This window comes from Candoia aspera, chromosome 2 (genome assembly GCF_035149785.1).
Source record: "Candoia aspera isolate rCanAsp1 chromosome 2, rCanAsp1.hap2, whole genome shotgun sequence".
NCBI classification, from domain to species: domain Eukaryota; kingdom Metazoa; phylum Chordata; class Lepidosauria; order Squamata; family Boidae; genus Candoia; species Candoia aspera.
This window is the reverse complement of record NC_086154.1, coordinates 160433370-160452903: the sequence shown is the minus strand read 5'-3', so window position 1 is coordinate 160452903 and position 19534 is coordinate 160433370. Positions and strand designations below refer to the sequence as shown.

The window sequence follows — 19534 nt, the reverse complement described above, 5'->3', positions numbered from 1 at the left end:
TTGAAGTTGAACTCCTAAAAGAGTGATTGAGATCTCTGAAATGTAGGGTATGATAATCTTTGGAGCTGCATCCAGTACACCAATGTGTGCACAACTAATTCCATTTTACAGTAGCTTTTAAGGACAAGTTTAACTTCTGAAAAGTTTTCTTTTAAATAAAAATGATCCCTAAAAATCAATTTCCTAATGCCATTTGGAATGCTGTATTTCAACATCCCCTCAGTCTCCTTTGTGGTATGCCCTACTTCAGTTGTGGCTTCAATATCAGCTACATTTGCCCTCCTAATGCCCCCTTTTTTCCTAACCAGCTTGCCTACAAAAGAGCCTTGAAGCTTGAAAGAATTTTGCGTCCCTTCACCTGCCCCAGAAAAGGGACCGGCTGCAGACGTTGGCTTTCACCGCCAACGCGGCTGCTGTTGCTGTTAAAATCAACTTCAACAACTGCGCGACGACTCCAATATCTCTAACTCTTTGCATTCCTGCACTCTCGGCCGTTAGCGCTAGGAGCAGCGACCGGCACGGCGAGGAACTCAGCAGAGGCCCAAGAGCTTCCGGCCCGGCCCGGGACTCCGCGGAAGCGTGTTCTTGGCGCGGCGCAGGAGCGGGCGGGGCTGTTTCCGTCACGCCTTCTAATTGGCTGCCGTGAGCCCTTCCAATATGGCAGCGCCCGGCTCTGCTCTGAATTGCGAGGACTTCGCTGAGTTTCAGGTACGGAGGCGCAAGCGAGGCTGGTGGCGCCCGGAGGGGAGGCGCCCGGGATGTTTTCCTCCCCGCGGTCGGCGGGGACGCGCTGCTCCCTCTCGGGGTCCTGGCGGGTACCTTTGCTCGCGCCGTAGAGGGGGAGCGGGACGGGCGGGAGCAGCAACGTGGAGCAGCCGGCGGGAGGTTCTCCACCGGCGAAGAGGAGAGGGAAGGCTCATTTGGGGGAGCTGGATCTGGGCCGCCTGAAGGAGAGCCGGCGTGGATTCCTGGAAGCTGTATCGGCGGTAGAAGGTTTCCTTTGCTCAGCACACCCGAGAGCCGCGCACGTGTGTGGAGGGATGCGTGCCTGGGTGTACTGCATTCAGCGTTTTAGAAACGCTTCCTTGTAGTTTTCTCCAAAGTAGATCGGTGTTACTAGCTTGCGTTGCAGCTAGGAGGAGATGAGAGGGTGAATGGCTTGCCTCTCTGGACGACCTTGGGCATCCGCACTAGAAAGGTGAATGTCAGCCAGAGTCTTCTTTTGTCCCGCGAAAAGGAAAGGGGCAAACGGCAGATACAGTAATGGGAGCTATCTGAAGGAGGTAGGAGCTAAGAGACTATCAGATGTACATTGGACAGCAGAATAAAGGGTAGAAAAATCCTGAATCGAAACAGAATAGATCAAGGGGAAAAGGAGTTAATTTACACATTTCTTTTTCTGCTATATTAATTTCTGTGATAATTCTTATGCTTGCTTCGGTGTGATTTTAAAATACTGCAAAGGCCTAGAAAATGTAATCCTGCTGTTTTTGCTCTATTATTTTAACCATGTTGAAAAGGGGAAACAATGAAAAATATTCACAAAAAAACCTCAATAGCTGGGCTTCTGGGGTTGGAAGTGCAGCCTCTTGATAGAGCCATGGAACCTGGAGGACCTGTCCTGGAGAGACAGGACTCAGACTGTAGCTCCTGAACATAGGTTAGGGTTAGAAAGGCTATCCCAGAATGAAAAAGTTGGGCTGAAGCTGGAATGGTGGCCTCTTGAGGTGGAATAACAGCATGGGGAGAGTGACCTATCCTGGGAGCAGACATCCTTTTCCTTAGTACAAAGGAGTCTCCACAGCTGTCCCATGCTGCTTCAGCACAGCACCAATGACATCATCACTGGGGATGGACATGTCACTGTTGGTGTGCCGTTGCCTTCACTCCACTTTGCTGGTAACTGCATTTGCCTTGGAGTAGCAGAATAAGCCAGGAACATTAGGACAAGACCTGGAATGTTGGCCCCTTTCGATAAAAATAGGCATGGGACTGGAACAACTGCCCTTAGAACTAAATACAGGTAGTCCTCATTTAGCAACCACAATTGGAACCAGCAACTCAGTTAAGGGAAGTGGGGACTAAGTGAAACCATGACTGTGCCTATTATCTTACTACAGCATTCCTTTGCTTTACAGAACTGCAAAGGTCATAAATGTGAGGATCGGTCGCAAAGTTACTTTTCATCACCATCATAACCACAAATGGTTGCTAAACAAGGACTGCCTGTCGGGTGTAATGGGATGAAAGTGCTAGTCAGGGCACTTCGGAATCATGGCTCTTGAAACCAGAATGACTGGGTTCTATTATTTTGTTATTTTGTGGTCTAAAAGTTAATTACATTAAGCATGACAGAGCAATAACAGTTAAGCCTCAGATGGGTTAACAGTTAATGGCAAAATGTTGCATTAGTTACAAACACAAAATTGGTCCCAAAACCACTAGTGAGTTGTTTGAGGCCATCTAGCTTTTGCTTGTTTCATTGACAAGGGACTGCCCAACATGGGTGATAGCACCCTAGTGGCGGCAGCAGCAGCAAAGAAATGTGGCCCTTCAAGGGAACTATTATCTCTGTAGGCGTGTGATGGTTGTTATTGTTTTTCCTTGTTCCATCTTTTCCTGATTTCCATTACCAAAATTGGCTGGATGAAGTGTTATCATCCTTTTGGAGAACTGACCTTCTATATTTTTGTTTGTTTATTTCTTGAATTTCAAGGCTGCCCAACTCCAAAAAGATTGGTTAGCTTACCATTTTTAAAAGAGTACATAATTTTTTTAAAAAAGAAGCATGATCCTGTGGACAAAACCACATAAATAACATGCAGAAAAAAGCAACATCCTTGAACCCAAGAGGGGTAGAGGGGTGGCGCTGATCTTATGCAACACATCATTTGTAACCAGGGACCCTGCTCCTATGGTAATGGGGTATGGATGCCTACATGTTACACTATGTTATAAAGACAAGCTGTGTATCCTCCTGGTGTTCCTGCTGTCTAGTTGGATCCCTCTCCAGGCTCTTGACCTTGTGTCTTGGCTGGAGTTGGAGTTCTGTCACTTTGGGGGCTTGGGCAATTTACATCTCCATGCCCTGGCAGCAGGCTGGGAACAGCCATGAAGTTCATAACCTCCACAGCAACCATGGACATGTCTCAGGTAATCTTTGATCCAACACATGTAGGTGGACACACTCTGGCCCCTGTCTTTGCCTCAGAGCTCTGGTGGTGTGATATAGATGTGGAAGATACTACACCTAGCCTCTTGCCCTGGTCAGATCACTTTGTGGAAGTGAATCTGACCAAACATGGGTATGACCTCGGGTTTGTGCCTACACTATGGTGATAAGAAAAGCAAAGCAGCATTATTTCTCCTCCCTTATTTCATCAGCAGGCTATCAGCCAGTGATCGTTAGGATGGCAAACTCCCTTCTAGAGAGGCAAGAATGGGTAGGTGCCTTCCTGGCCACTGTGTAACACTTTGCTGAAAAAGTTGTTCAGAACATATAAATAAATATGCTGAGGTCTTCGCTCCATATGGGCAGAGTCCATGGTAATGACCAAGTCAGTTATCTTGGACTCCTTTTGGCCAGTAGACTCCCAAGGAAGTGGATGAGACCATGTTTTCTAGCATGGCCCCTGTCCCTTTTGAGCTAATAAATGCCTCACTTTGGGAGGGGGCTGTATCTGCAGTCTTGAAAGAGGCTATAATGTGCCCTTCCTTAAGAGGCCATCTCTGGATTCAACTGTGTTTGATAACTATCACCCATTCTCCAACCCTCATTTTTTAGGGAAGGTTGTCAAATGGGTGGTGCTGATTCATCCTCAAAGTACCCCAGAGAAAGCAGATTATCTAGACCCTTTTCAACCAGATTCATCCTGCCTAAGATGCTTCCCCTTGGAGAAACTGCTATTAGGGAGGAAGGCCAAGGCTTGAAGAAATCATTTCTCTGGAATAGCCCTGATGCTCTTGAACAGCTTCTCCCAGAAGTGAAACTGGCTCCATTGATAATAGACTTCCAAAAGCTAGTTAAAATCAAGTTATTTCAGAGGGCTTTGAAGTGAATTGTGACATTGTCAGGGTTATGTTTACAATTTAATTTAACTTTATTTTAAGTTTAATTATTGTGGATGTTTTATTTTGAAATTGTTGTAAACCAATCAGGGTGATGAAAAGTGACAGCTTGTAAATTTAATAAATGAATAAAATGAGAGTGAGTTGTATGAGAGTATTCCCATGTTAGAGCTAAGTGTTCCATGAGGGTGGGGGGTTCAGTCCTGCTTTGGTGAGAGCCGAGTTAGAAAGATAGCAGCTTTCCAAGAGCTAGGTTACTGTCATTGAATTTCTGCCTCATATGTTTGGTTGGACAGACAACATAAGTGGTGATTAATGGATTTAACTTATTTCCCTCCCTTTTTACTGGTGTCAGTATTAGAGCACATATAGAGAATGTCCCTGAAATGGAGAGGGAGGGGAAGGATATCTATGTCTATACAACATCCTGAACCACAAACTAGCCAATAATTTAGCCTAATGTGTTAGGTGAATAGCCAATGTGGTTAATTCATGGTTCAGTGCATTATACAAACTTATAAAACTGGATGAGTAAACCATAGTTAGCTTAATCCTGAAAAATGTGCTTTGTGAGTACAGTAATAGAAAATCATATGGTTGGAAGGGACCTTGGAGGTCTTTTAGTGCAAGTCCCTGTTCAGGGCAAGAATCCTCAGACCATCCCAGAGAAATGGCTGTCCAATCTAGGCCTGAAAATCTCTGGTGATGGAGCACCTACGACTCCAGGAGCAGCCTTCAGTTGGAAGACTGCTATTGTATCACCTCTTAGCTTTCTTCACTTTAAACTAAATATACTCAGTTCCTTTAACCATACTTCATAGAATTTAGCCCCTAAAATTCAGCCCATAGAATTTAAAATGTTGTGGAGGTTTTCCAGAATATCATTAATGAATTAGCTAAATATATTATATTGCTTTAAAATACTAAAAATCACTATTAAACTAAGAATGAATATCAAAGGCCATGGTCAACAGAGTATAAATCACCAAGGCTATAATAAATTTAATCCATGCTACTACTCTGATTTAGGTATCCTATAAAGTTGAAATATAAGAGTCCCCCCTTTGAGGGGAGATGGGCAGTGGCTAAATTTAATAAATGAATAAATAATCTCTATATATACAGAAACCAAATTTTGGATATGGTACAAATCCATGAATTAAGTTGTAGTCTAGAAATGTATTCCAGTTTGTTGAATTCCAGGTCATATATACTTTTAAGATACCAAGTTATTCTAGGCATCAAAACATACTCCCACAACTTGATTTGTTCTTTCATAGAAGGGGTCAAATGACCTTTCCAGTAAAAAAGCATCACTGGAGATTTTCAAGCAAAAGTTGGATAGTCATTTGACTGGGATGATCTGGGGATTCCTGTCCTGGGCAGGGGGTTGGACTAGAAGACCTCTAGAGTCCCTTTCAATCCTATGATTCTATTATACTAGTCTGGCACAACCAACATATAAAGTACTCTGCAAATCTGAAGTAAGTTTAAATATATGGTTCAAAAATATATTACTTGATCTGGTTGTTAACATACTGTTTATTTCTTTTAATTCAAATTTTGCAACATTAAGTCTAAGTTTTTCCTCCCCTGCCACTCCCTCCCCCAGGAATTGCTCAGGGTGATGAGAACAATTGATGACAGAATAGTCCATGAATTAAATACTACAGTTCCAACAGCTTCTTTCGCAGGAAAAGTTGATGCTAGGCAAACTTGTGAAGAACTTCATCATTCGGTAAATATATTTGTTCTTCATTTAACTTTTTTCTTTAAACCCTGATTTTGTTTTGACCAGGTGTTGATAATTACTATTATAACTACTATAACTACTATAACTACTAAAAACTACTATACTACATATAGTAGTGCTACAAGATCTGGGAATGCCAACATCTAGATGACCACCAGATGGCAGAAAAGACTAAGAGCTTTCTATAGTTCTTTGCTCCCATCTAGCGGTTTCTTGCAGCTCACATCTGCTGGCCCTTCTAACCATAAGCACAGCATATTCCTTCATTGTTCTCGTCACCAATTTTGCTGCTTGAGTCATATGCAATAAGAGGTGCTTAACTCAAAAGGGAGGCAGAGATAATTGTACTTCCTTCTCCTCATAGTACCATGAATATGTGTGAATGCTGCTCCTTCCAAACTCTCTCTCCTCTGCATGTGTGTCTTTTTCAACTCTGCTGAGTTAAATAGTATCCTGCTTTTAATTATTTAAGTATATTTAGATCCAAAAAGAAATGGGCAAAAGATAGGTGTACTTCTTTTCTTTTTTCTTTTGTCTTATCCTAATCAAAACAGGTCTTATAAATACAGTCTTATTGTATTATATGGTTAATTTACTACTGTTAAGTTTATTTAACAATAAGAAAAGAGAGAATTAAATACATAATTATTATTACTGTCGTCGTGAGCCTGAATCAGTCCACTGCAGGTTGGAGGCTTCTTCGTTGAAGGTTATAGACTGTAATCTACCACATCGGTCCAGTGTGGCTTGATAGATTTTTTTTTCCTTCCCAGTCTAGGGCCGAGAGAGAGGGACTGGCCCCAAATCACCCAGCTGGCTCCCATCCCTAAGGGAGAACTAGAGCCTGGGCCTCTGCAATCCTAGTTCTGCACTTTAACCACCACACCACACTGGTTTTCATATAATTTGGCATATGCAAATAGCAAATAAAACTACATCTGTTTATATTTATTTATTCTTAGCCCCAAATAAGTTATTACTTTTGTACACTATGGAATCTGTGGAGACAAAACTGGCTTTGACAATTTTGTAGCTCCCACTGGTCTAGCTCAGATTTAGATCAATTAATGTTAGAGCGAGAACTGGCTTTAAAACCACCAGTTGTATTAATTTTGGTGTCTAAGCCTCAGGTTTATCAGTGCATGCAGTGGACCAGTCTATACTGGCCAGTTTTTCTTATTGCGCATGCTCCGGGGTTTCAGGCCCAAATAAAACAATAAAAGAAAAGGCAGGGCACCCCTGTCATACTCTTCTCTTCAACAGAAAGGGCTTAACCAAAATGCCATTAGTCCTCATATGCCTGCTTGAAAAGCAATAAAGACGTGATTCATTTTAAAAATTCCTGAAGAAAATTATTTCATTGTAAGAATACACAAAGCAAACAAAAAAAATTATTCCCTCACCAGGGAATGGTCTAACCACAATCAAAATTAACAAGTAAAAACCAACAACAGTGCTATGTACAGTGTGCCACTTTGAGCTCCTGAATAAAAGCCAAAGTTTAAATATAATAATATTCATGAGATAAAAGATGTTGGCAAAATAGGCATTGTGAGTAGGTTTTATCCACAACCTGCTCTTATTGTTAATGTCCTGCCTTCAGGAACCTAAGGAGATAAATATGGCACTTTTCCTGACAACAGCAATCCTACTGAGGTAGGATTACCCCTTATCTGTGACAAATGAGCCTGGATATATCAAGCTTTCTAATACTTTCTGGAGTCAGTCAGCAATAATCTCAGATAATTGGGGTAGCACCATTGTGCTGTTCATACATAGCTTTACATCACTACCCTGAATCAGGCCAGAGGAAATAAATATTCATCTGGTATCTGGAAGCTGTTAGGGTTTGGATGGAACAAAATGGACTGAAGCTGAATCCAAACAAGATGGAGCTGATATTTGTTCAGAAGATTCTCAGCCAGCTCCAGTTATGACTCTGGATGGGGGAGGAAGGAAGAACAAGTCTGTGATTGGGGGTTCTCCTGGATGCCTGGCTACAGCCAGATAGGCAGGTGGAGGCCGTGGTCCTAGAAACAGTGATTCATGCACATATTGCTTCACAGTGTGATATAAAGGGCTGTTTTGAAGACTGCCTGGAAGCTGCAGTTGGTGCAAAACGTAGCAGCTTGCAGTCATCACAGCCATATAACACCTATGCTGTGGGCCCTGCATTAGCTGCCCATCTGGTTCTGAGTACAAGTCAAAGTGCTGGTTAAAGTCCTAGATTGCTTGGCTTTTAGTATCTTTGGGACCGCCCCCTCTGAGGGGAACCAGCATCCTTGTTGTGTTCTGGTGCATGCTCCCCAACAAACTCCATTAACGGTTCCCCATTGTTAAAAGATTAAAGGGACACGGGCTCACAAACAGTGTTTTTCCATTGCAGACCCAATGGTAGGGAATAGCTTCTGAGATCAAATCAGCACTTATCCCAATGGCCTTCTGGAAGCTAGTAAAAGTAGCTTTTCCAGAGAGCATTTGGGGGAATGAGGATGCTACTGTATTGTATTATTATTGTATTGTTTTATTGTTGTAGACTACCAGGAGCCCACGCAGGTTACAGCTGTATATTAATTAAATAAATATATTGCATTTTAACATCTACACTTATCAGTAAATAGACTTACAATCCTCAGATTCTGATTCAGTTCCAAAAAGGTTCTTTGGAACACGTGGGGTGCAAACCTAGCCCCTTTCTGCAACCCTTTTAAGCTGCCCCCTTTTCCCTGGATTGGGCAGCAACTAAGAGGGCCACAGCCATCCTTCTACTCAGGGCAGTGGGTATCATGCTGGCTTTCTTTAAGAAGTCCTGTATACTAATATAAGTTTCATTAAGAGAAGCTGGCACAGTACCAGAATCAGTCACATTCTAATAAAAATTTAAAATGGTAAGAATCAAAATATCCATATTTCCCTTATATCTTTCTCTTTATATTATCTGTTCTTGACATTTCTTCCTATACGATCAATTATATGCTTGCTTTTTTCTGTCTGATTTGATTTTGATTGAGCTGAAATTCTTGAATTTCTTACATTCATATCTTTAGGCATTTTATATGCATTATTGTAATCCAACCATGTTGCTGTTTTAATCAGTAACCAACCTTCTACCAGCTGATTCTCCAGATTATCAAAGCTTTGCCGTAAACATGTTGATGCACGTTTACTTCAGTGGAATGCAATATATGCTGTTTATACTTACCACTTTGCAGTTCCTGGTTCTAGAAAAGGATCCATAGCAAATTGAGACAATGGAAACTCCATCTTGTTTGTTTGCTATCCTCATAATGCCCTCTCATTTTCCAATGTGCATCATAGGAAATGAGTTAATCTTCACATACATGGTTTGCACATATCCCATTCAGTAATGTGACAGTGCTAAACTTTTGTTCATCTCAAAATATTTTTGAAGCAAAGTAACTATTTCCTTTTTGAAATTAACTGTGATTTAGCCAGCGAAATGTCAATATTTTTACTCACAGAGGAATTCTCCAGTAGCAAAGAAAGTTCTACTCAAGATATTGTAATTGCATGAGTCTGTTATAGTTTGAAGCAAATACAAAGAAAGGCAAAAGCAAGGAGTGCTATAGCAATAAAAGCTTTCTGTACCTTTTTTGTAACTTAAGTGATGGCAAGCATTTTTCTTTTGTCCTGCATAACTGTGCTTCCAAATATATAAGCTGGTTTGTGAGATACGATAAGCTTGCCATAAAGCTTGCTATAAAGTTGTTATAGCAGTTCTCAGAAGCTGTTTGCCTGGAATCTAATTGGAAGATATTGCTTTGTATTTTATCAATCTGGTTGTGATGATACCAACAGATACTTGGACGAGAACCATCAAAACTGCAATTCCTTTGAACTCATGAGTTATATTTTATTCAGTTGTATAAGATAAGCTGTGACAGTTTCATCATCTCCATTGGTAGATAAAAGAAGGGGAAATGATACATACATCACTGTTGTCCAAAAGAATTGAGGTTTCCTCTTGATTTCAGAATGCTTGCCTTTTTGAGGCAGCTAAACCCTGCATTAGTTATTTCTCAAGTTGTTGTTCTTGTTGTTTATTCGTTTAGTCGCTTCCGACTCTTCGTGACTTCATGGACCAGCCCACGCCAGAGCTTCCTGTCGGTCGTCAACACCCCCAGCTCCCCCAGGGACGAGTCCATCACCTCTAGGATATCCTCCATCCACCTTGCCCTTGGTCGGCCCCCTCTTCCTTTTGCCCTCCACTCTCAGCATCTTCTCCAGGGTGTCCTGTCTTCTCATTATGTGGCCAAAGTACTTCAGTTTTGCCTTTAATATCATTCCCTCCAGTGAGCTGTCTGGCTTTATTTCCTGGAGGATGGACTGGTTTGATCTTCCTGCAGTCCAAGGCACTCTCAGAATTTTCCTCCAACACCACAGTTCAAAAGCATCTATCTTCCTTCTCTCAGCCTTCCTTATGGTCTAGCTCTCGCAGCCATATGTTACTACTGGGAACACCATTGCTTTAACTATGCGGGCCTTTGTTGTCAGTGTGATGTCTCTGCTCTTAACTATTTGATCGAGATTTGTCATTGCTCTTCTCCCAAGGATTAAGCGTCTTCTGATTTCCTGACTGCAGTCAGCATCTGCAGTAATCTTCGCACCTAGAAATACAAAGTCTTTCACTGCCTCTACATTTTCTCCCTCTATTTGCCAATTATCAATCAAGCTGGTTGCCATAATCTTGGTTTTTTTTTTTTTGAGGTTTAGCTGCAAGCCAGCTTTTGCACTTTCTTCTTTCACCTTCATCATAAGGCTCCTCAGTTCCTCTTCGCTTTCAGCCATCAAAGTGGTATCATCTGCATATCTGAGATTGTTAATGTTTCTTCCAGCGATTTTAACTCCAGCCTTGGATTCCTCAAGCCCAGCTTGTCACATGATGTGTTCTGCATACAAGTTGAATAGGTAGGGTGAGAGTATACAGCCCTGCGTAGTCCAACACAAATAAAAATACTCATCTATTCCTATAATGAAGGGATTTTGCAGTTCTCTAAATAGGCAAAAGGAACAGAGAGCATTACAATTGAGCATGCAGACAATTCAAAGAAAGTCTAAATAGAGCCGCATTAGGAGCCTTGCCACACTCCTTTTTTTAAAGAAAGTGAACACAAGTGGTTGCTTTCCGTCAATTACTGTATTTTTAAATAATTAGGATTTTTCTGCAAACACTTAGTTAATAGCTACAGTATCTGGGTGAGCTATGAACAAAAGATGGGACATAAGAAGCTCTTCTGCTATTCCATTACTTGTGCCTGGAAAGTTGTAATTTTATTAAAACTTCATCAATTTATGCTTTTATTTTAATTAACATTTAACTCATTATTGGACTGCTTGCTCATCTGGTTTTGTCTGTATTCACTGTTTATTTAGTTGACAGATGCTCATGAAAGTAGGGAGAGAATAATCAAAAGCTGTATTGCCCAAACTTCTAATGTAGTAAAACTTCTGCAGGAAGAGAGAAAGAAATCTCTGGATGACATAACATTACTAAAACAACTCAGGAAAGAGCAGACGAAGGTGAGTGGCCGAATTTGGTTATCTTAATTTCTGTTATATAAAATATGATTTAGAATGGACTGTTCCAGTGGCGCAGGAGAGAAAAACATTTCAAATTACAAAAATAGTACCTCTGGCTTGACATTGTAATCATTCTAATGCTGGAAAAGGACCACTTCTCTCTAATAATGTATCAGTCATTTGATATCCTTCTTTGGCCATGCGTCACTGGAAAAACAGAAATGGAAATGGAATGGTCAAACTGGCTGCCACTGTGTTACTAGATAAGGCGAGGTCTCCTTCAGGTTCAGCTCAGCTCCTGGTGCCTTCAGGGACAGAACTGTGCCATTTTCTCAGCCACAATATGGACATGCCATGCCATATTCCAGGATGTTGGTTCAGCTTCCCAGTCTCGCCTTGAGCTGTGGGAGCTCCATGCTAAGTACTAACCAAGTCTGATCCTGCTAGCCAAGATCAGCTTGGTAATACACAGAGTTACTCAGAAAAAAATTGACCCCAAGTTCTAGCCCTACCTTAGGCACAAAGCCAGCTGGGTGATGGGCCAGTCACACACAGAAACACCCCAAAATTAAGAAGCTGCCATGGTTATTCCCAGTAACTGTTTTGTTTAGGGGCAAAACCATTATGGATGAATGAAGTTAACTTTGTTTGATCTTATCTCTGACAAGTTGTCTTTCTGATTATTTATTTATTTCACCTTACATCATTAGATCCCATTGAAATAATCCATATATATATATATATATATATATATATATATATATATATACACACACACACACATACATACATACATACACGCACACGCACACATACATACATATGCATACGCATATACATATACATATATACAGGTATCAGTTAAGGGCAGCCTTTCTCAACCTTTTGACCCTGGAGGAACCCTTGAAATATTTTTCAGGCCTTAGGGAACCCCTGCACATTCAGGCTCAAATATAGGCCAGAAGTTACAAAAGTATTATATGCGTTTCATGTGTCGGTCTGTGTATATGTATTATCAGTGTTCTTTAACTAAAAATAATGAAATCTACCCCTTTAATGTGAAGCCCGAATTTGAAGTCATTTTCTAAATAAATCCTGATCTCCCAGGGAACCCCAAGTGACCTTTCGTGGAACCCTAGGGTTCCACAGAACCCTGGTTTAGAGGGATTAGGATGCCAAGTGCAGTTTTCTGAGATATTGCATAAGCCAGCTTTATGCAGTACACCAGTAACCAGATAATTTTCCAATTAACTCTCATCGATATGTCAATCTGACCATATTTTAATCTAGTCAAAATATGAAAAAATAGCAATATTATAATAATTAGATCTGACAATATAACTAACCAGTTGTAAGTTCATAATCTGACAAATTTCCATGGAGTCAGTAAGCAACGATTTCAGATAATACATTGCTTTTTCATCTATAAACTTATTTATCATAATTAACAATAAATCAATGAGAAACATCACAATAAGATGGTTTAGTATGTTACCGCTAAAGTCAAATCGAAGAAGAAAGGATATCTTGAATATATATTCTGGACAAAAAGTTCATAGAATCTTGGGACTGGAAGGACATTTAGAGATTGCCTCGTTCCTACTGAATGCATGATGAAATCACAGGTACTACCGCTAAGGAGGCTCTGTCTGTTTGTGTATGTGATCCATCTGCAGGGCAGACTGCTACATACAATGGTGATATCTACATCAGAGCCACTATTCTATATTTGTATTCCCCCACTCAGCGTTGTCCAGAATTTGGGTCTACACCTCTCAGTGTTACCAGCGAATATTGCCAGTGATTCTGGAAGGCAATAAGATGGGGAAGGCTCTCCTGTATTTTATTTTATGTACACAAAGAGGGGAAGCAAAAATACAATTTTCCCATGTACTAAACAAAATTAGTAATATATATACGTAATTTTATATTGTATTATATATAAATATTCATGTCTTGTTGAACGCTTAGAGTTAACTCTCGTTTATGAAAACTTGTACAAACATACCTCTTATATTAATTGATTAATATTAATTAATAATTGATTAAATTATTAATATTTGCCATCTGAAGTCAAACACAACTTGAAAGAAAAGTTGTCATTATTTAACTATTGGAAATTTAACATATAAACCACTTTATGCAATCTAAAATTCTAAGGAGTCCTTCAGTTGGGATGCTTGCTTAGATATAGAAAGACTGGTGAAAGGCTCAGACGCTTCTATAACTGATAGAAAATGGGAGTCCCTCCAATCTTTACTCTCAACATTTTTATAGTCTTAAAATGTACTGTATCCATTTCAGTTGCTCTCTGGTTGGTTCCCAAACCTTTGGTATATTATTGTAAAGAATCTGAATATCTACAGAAGGAAAAGGGTCTCCTGAAACCACAAATTGTGAAATCATTTTTGTCCAGAAGAGAGCAGCATAAGGCAAGGCCACTAACATACAATTCTTGGAGCACCGCAACTCCAACAGTTAGTTGGAGCCTTCGTTCTCTTCCTAATGAGTTACAAAGGGGTGCAATGAATAGAAAATAAGGCTGCGCTGTCTCAATACTTGCCATATGAATGCAATTCATATCAGAATCAGCAAATTCTTTACAAAGCAAATGTGAAATAATAGATTTAACATACATTTGTGTATTTCAGTTCTATATTCTGTCCATATAATCAGACTCACATTGTTACCAAGATCATATTCAAATTACTCTGATACAGTAAAACCTTGGTTTTTTAACAGACTAATGAGGGAGGGGGGTTCATTATTCAGAGACGTATGTTGAATCAAACAGTACGGCGGCATGGGGATTTATATCGTCTAGGTGATAACATCACCCAAGTGATCAGATTATATTATTTGTGTTATTGCATCATTATACAACTGAAATAAATTGATTTAAATGATGTAATTTGCATCATTTGCTTGATGGCATCATTATGCAAATACTGCAAACCACAGCAGAAATTTTGGTCAAAATCTGTTGCATCAAAGTTTGGTAAATCAAGATTTCACTGCATTACAATAATCCATTCAAAAGTATATTCTCTGTTTTTGCGATTTTTTATCTGGGATGAAAAGAAAAAGATCTTCTAATTCCTTACTAATACAAATTTTAGCTTTAGTTTTGTTCTCTTTTAAATCTCTAGAAAATGCCCATCACTTCTAACGTTTAAGGGTAAAGGTAAAGGTTTCCCCTGACTTTAAGTCCAGTCGTGTCCGACTCTAGGGGGCGGTGCTCATCTCCGTTTCAAAGCCGAAGAGCCGGCATTTGTCCGTAGACACTTCCGTGGTCATGTGGCCGGCATGACTACACGGAACGCCGTTACCTGCCCGCCAAAGCGGTACCTATTAATCTACTCACATTTGCATGTTTTCGAACTGCTAGGTTGGCAGGAGCTGGGACTAGCAACGGGAGCTCACCCCGCCGCGCGGATTCGAACCACCGACCTTCCGATCGGCAAGCTCAGCAGCTCAGCGGTTTAACCCGCAGCGCCACCGCGTCCCTTCTAACGTTTAATCCCCCAATAACTGCAGTGCAATTCCATTTTTTCATAGAAAGATTTATTTACAGAATGGTGGGGAAACTTAATTAAATATTTTGTTTTAATCTGTTTTTTTTTAAAGCATCCATCTATCTTTATGCTCATTGTCAAACCTAACAATCATGTTAGTCTCTAAAGCCTTTCTTTTCTCTCTCTTGTAGTTGAAATTAATGCAGTCAGAGTTAAATGTTGAAGAAGTGGTAAATGACAGAAGCTGGAAGGTAAGGAGCAGCCCTAATGTGTGAATGTCTGTCACACCATATTTGGGCTGTGATTGACGGGGGAAGCAGGCTAGGAAGAGAACTTTAGTTCAAGTTGAATCCAAATATGAAGATCAAATGGAAATATCTTACATAAATGCATGCTCTCTTAAGTGTGACTATCCAAGATAAAAACATAATGGACTACAACAATAAAAATTATCATATGTAATATTAACTGGAGGAGAACTTATATGGATGTCAGCTACTCAGTTATATATTCTTATGTGTTTATATGTTCAGACTTGTAGCAGTTACGTATAAAATAATATGCATTATTCTTAGTATTCTAGTTGAGCTGGCTTTGACCGTTGAATGCAAAATATAGTTGCAGCCATGGGGCACGAACTCCAAGATGATTCACTTTTAAGCAACAGTCTACATTTCAGTCTTTATGCCTATAAAAGCCTGCTCAACTATATCACTTCAGGCTGGGGATAGGAATATCCCTGATGACAAAAACGTATCATCTGTGGCAGAAAGCTAGCAGATTGGGAACAGTTCTGCCATAAAAAAAACTTCTGCCTGTCATGTGTGGAAATATTCCAGGCAGTTATTTCCCCCTTTTATTCTGAAAGTTATAAACCTGGACAACTAGATATCACTTGTTTTGTTTTTCTGAGCACATACATTTGGCTTTGAGTAATGTTTTGCCACACAGTAGCTGATTAAGTTTTTAGATGGGTGGATCCACTAACACTTGTGTCAATCAACTTTCTGTTTTGCTATTTTAGATATTTAATGAACGTTGCAGAACTCACTATAAGCCCCCAAAGACACAATAATGCAAATGAGGGGGAATATTCCCCTGAAAGTGGTCTTCAGTCATGCAAATAAACTGGAAAAGAAACATGGAACAAAGTGCATGGGACCTCTTGAAAAATGATACCCATGGGATCTAGTACAATGAATGATTTTGCTAATAAAGATAAACCAACTGTTAATTTGTACAAGACATTTGAGAAGAAAAAAATATTAAAAATAGTCAGATGGAATGTGGTGTCACATGCTTGGCCTCTTGACAGCAGCAAATCTGCTTTACTTTTATCCACTCTCATACGGCTGGAGATTTCACGTATAAAACAAGGTTGTGCTCTGCTAAATGTGTAGGACCTTCCTTTCAGATTCCAAGACATTGAGGGTAAACAAAACTTTATCTTAATTACCAACATTGTATAATTATAGTGTAATCACATCACATTATGATGGCACTGTTTCAGGAATGTGAAAGTCTTATACTGGTCCCAACACATTTTTTTCCTTTTTGGTTCTCTTTTCATCTTACCAGTGATAAGAGGTTAGGGTTAGATTATAATTATTTTTCGTAAAACTATTAGAATTTTAAAATACGGAATTTTTCTTCAAACATAATGCTGAAGCTGCAGTTCTTGAATTGTTATGCCTCTCCTTTCAGATGTTACAAGGTGGCATTAAGGTGAATCCCAATTCAAAAGATTTCTAGTTGGGCTGAGAGACTGCCAGCAAACAATTACTTTGTTCTCCCAAAAAGCTTTCTTAGAAATAAAAATAAAAGGAAAATAGATGTTTTGAAGAAGTGAAAAAATACAACATCTTAAAGTTTTTCCTGTATTTTTTGTTGATTTAGATAAAGCATACATGTGAAATGAGAGCCAGTTTGGTCTGGTGGATAAGGCACAGGCTAGAATCCAGGAGACTGAGTTCTCATCCTGCCTTAGGCATGAAAGCTGGCTGGGTGACTAAGGGCCAGTCACTCACTCTCAGCCCAACCCACCTCACAAGATTGTTGTTGTGGGGAAAACAGGAAGAGGAAGGAGTATTAGGTATGTTCCCCACCTTGAGTTATTCATAAAAATAATAAAGGCAGGACAAAAAAAATCTAAAACAAATTTTAATAGGCTTGAATTATGGAATGTTTTGTGCGAATATGGACTTGAAGTTTGATTTCTGAATGTGATAATAGCAGTGTATGATACAAGTATTGTGAGAATAAATAAAATACTTAGCAAAGGGTTCCATGTTGAGCAAGGATATATGAGATTCCCCTTGGTTGTTTAATGTATTGAAATTGATAAGTCGGTCTCCTGCTTCATTTTGGTTTCCTAAGCTGTACAGTCCAACTACATTTTCCTCTTTCATGTTTCCAACTTTGGCATTCCAGTCACCAGTCACAAGCAGCGCATCTTGCCTGCATGTTCTGTTGATTTCAGATTGAGCTTGATCATAAAACGCAGCAACCTCCTCTTGTAGATTAGTGGTTGAAGCATAAACATGAATGATCATCATATTAAAGGGTTGTCCACAAAGCCTAATTGATATTATTCAGTCATTGGTTGCATTGTAGCCAAGTACTGGTCTTGCTATATCCTTCCTAACTGTAAAAGCAATGCCGTTCCTTTTTTTTCCCCCCAGGTCCTTAGTAATAAACAGTGGAATCTTCTGACTGAAAGTATCCAATCCCAGTCCATCTCAATTCACTAATGCTTAAAATGTCAATTTGTAGTTGTTTCATTTCATCTTTCACTATGTTGAATGATGTCACCAGGAATTGAGCTCAATTCTAAAGAGGCTTTGACTTTTTACTGGAATGGTGCAATATGTGAATATCCAAAGATCTCGAGATGGGAATGAAGAAAGTTACTTCATTGTTCAAGGAAGTCCAGACTGCCTTGACTCCCTGTCTATTTAGTTTGAGTACTTTTCAAACAAAGCTAGCTATAAGAGTTGAAAAGAATTATCGGGGCTAAATGCCTCCATGGATAATTAAATGAAGGTACCTGCATACCTCCACTGATCATATTTGTAGGAAATTCCTCAAATACTGAGTTAGGATTTAAAAGGAACAGTCCATCCCTTTAAAAATGCTGTTTTGTAAGATAAAGGAAGGAAATCAAGCTTTCTTGAAATATCTTTCTGAATGTCCATGTCATGAGCGATTAGCTATTAAGTTTAATAAATACATTAAAAATACAAAGGAGGTTTCTTGGTAGCACCCCGTCTTGGGTTACTTTTTAACATTTTTTTTCAATCTTAATAGTTCTCTCTCTCATTCTTCACTGCTGTTGCTCAACTTCATTTCAACAGGATCCTGGAAAATACATTTATAACCATAACCTGTCTTCCTAGATGTCCTCTCCTTACAAATCACAGATTTCACCTCATTCATTTACATGCATGATGGGTCTCAACCTAATATTCAACCAGTTTTTGCATAGAATTCAGTCAACCCTTTTCAAGGCCCAGTACAGCTTCTTGTTTAATTTTAAAAAATGTGTACAGAATCTTGATTAAAGAATGATTATTAGGACTTGGAAGAACTCAGGGTCTGTACATGTGCTACAGGTATAATACCCAAGCCTGGAGCATGTCTTTGCAAAGCCCCTTCTCTTTCCATTCCTCCCATTTTTAACCTTTCCTTTTCCTGCCCATTCCCAAGATCTTTAACATGCCAAGTGATCTAGCTCCAATTACTTAGCCTAACTTCATTCGGTCTCTTGCTAATTGCTATCAGGTTAGCAGAATTATGGGCTATTTTTTTCAGCTTCAGCTTAATTTATGGGCTCCCAGATCCATTTATTGGATGTGAACTGTATTATTGACAGTGTTGTACTTGGCCTGCATTGTATGACTGTGACTTATGAGCAGGTTAATTCTCCTCAGAAATTTCTATCTCGCTTCCTTCAAAAGCAGTCTGAAGACTCCTTTGATTTGTGTGTTGGGGAGAGGAGAGAGGTTATTAAGTAAACAAATCCCCGTTTTTTAGAAAAAAAGAAAAGACCTTGTGCTAGCATGAGTCACTGGGTAAATTTGTCAAGACATGTTAATGTCCAAGTTAAAGATCTCTTAAACGTTTATCTAAAACATGAGATTACATTTTGGTACACATCTGGGGGACAGACAAGATAGTATCAGCTAAAGCAACTTTGCCTTTGAAAAATACTGAGTCCATGAGGCTTTCCTAATAACTGTCCAACTTCCATTTACCTCTAACACAGTCTGTCTATTCTGCTAGCAACTTACTGATAGGAAATTTCTTCCAGTATTTAGTTAAAATACCCATCTCTCTCATTCCTAGCATTTGTTTGCTCCTGGAGCAACACAGCAAGTCTGTTGCCTCTTGTGTCTGCCAGACATTTAGTCTCTAAAATAAACATACTGGCCTGCCTTTTTCAATGTTTCCTTAAAGAAGGTAGGGTTTTTATCTCTGCTGGTATTGGTGGTTAGGGGGTGCTCCAGTTAAACATTGTCACATACAGCATTTTTGCCAGAGTGAAACATTATTTTAGCCTTTCTGCAAGACAACCATGGTTTGCTGAACAAACATTTGCCTGAGTTCGTACAATATATTAAGCCATGCACCATGGTTTATAATTCCAGAGCTGCATTGT

At 39.6% G+C, this 19534-nt stretch overlaps 1 protein-coding gene across 6 annotated transcripts; it reads left to right on the top strand.

Moving 5' to 3' along the window:
• Positions 1 to 602: 602 nt before the first annotated feature.
• On the top strand, positions 603 to 16162 carry MIX23 (mitochondrial matrix import factor 23). Of its 6 annotated transcripts, none has more exons than XM_063294624.1 (6): positions 640 to 708; positions 4648 to 4841; positions 5669 to 5806; positions 11216 to 11362; positions 15069 to 15128; positions 15902 to 16162. In XM_063294624.1, the coding sequence occupies exons 2-6, from the start codon at positions 4662 to 4664 to the stop codon at positions 15950 to 15952; spliced, it is 576 nt and encodes a 191-aa protein (XP_063150694.1). In that variant the 5' UTR covers positions 640 to 708; positions 4648 to 4661; the 3' UTR covers positions 15953 to 16162. The 6 variants fall into 6 exon arrangements, with proteins under 6 accessions (XP_063150696.1, XP_063150694.1, XP_063150699.1 ...); XM_063294629.1 differs by lacking the exon at positions 4648 to 4841 and adding an exon at positions 3388 to 3443 and having other exon boundaries at positions 657 to 708; positions 5681 to 5806; XM_063294627.1 differs by lacking the exon at positions 4648 to 4841 and adding an exon at positions 3385 to 3443 and having other exon boundaries at positions 662 to 708; positions 5681 to 5806.
• Positions 16163 to 19534: the final 3372 nt, after the last annotated feature.

Excerpts from the sequence above, each read along its gene's own strand:
- MIX23 (XM_063294623.1), top strand. Across the intron at positions 4,842-5,668 it reads TTGTATCACCTCTTAGCTTT|TCCCTCCCCCAGGAATTGCT; the intron begins CTTCACTTTAAA and ends CTCCCCTGCCAC. Across the intron at positions 15,129-15,901 it reads TAAATGACAGAAGCTGGAAG|ATATTTAATGAACGTTGCAG; the intron begins GTAAGGAGCAGC and ends TTGCTATTTTAG.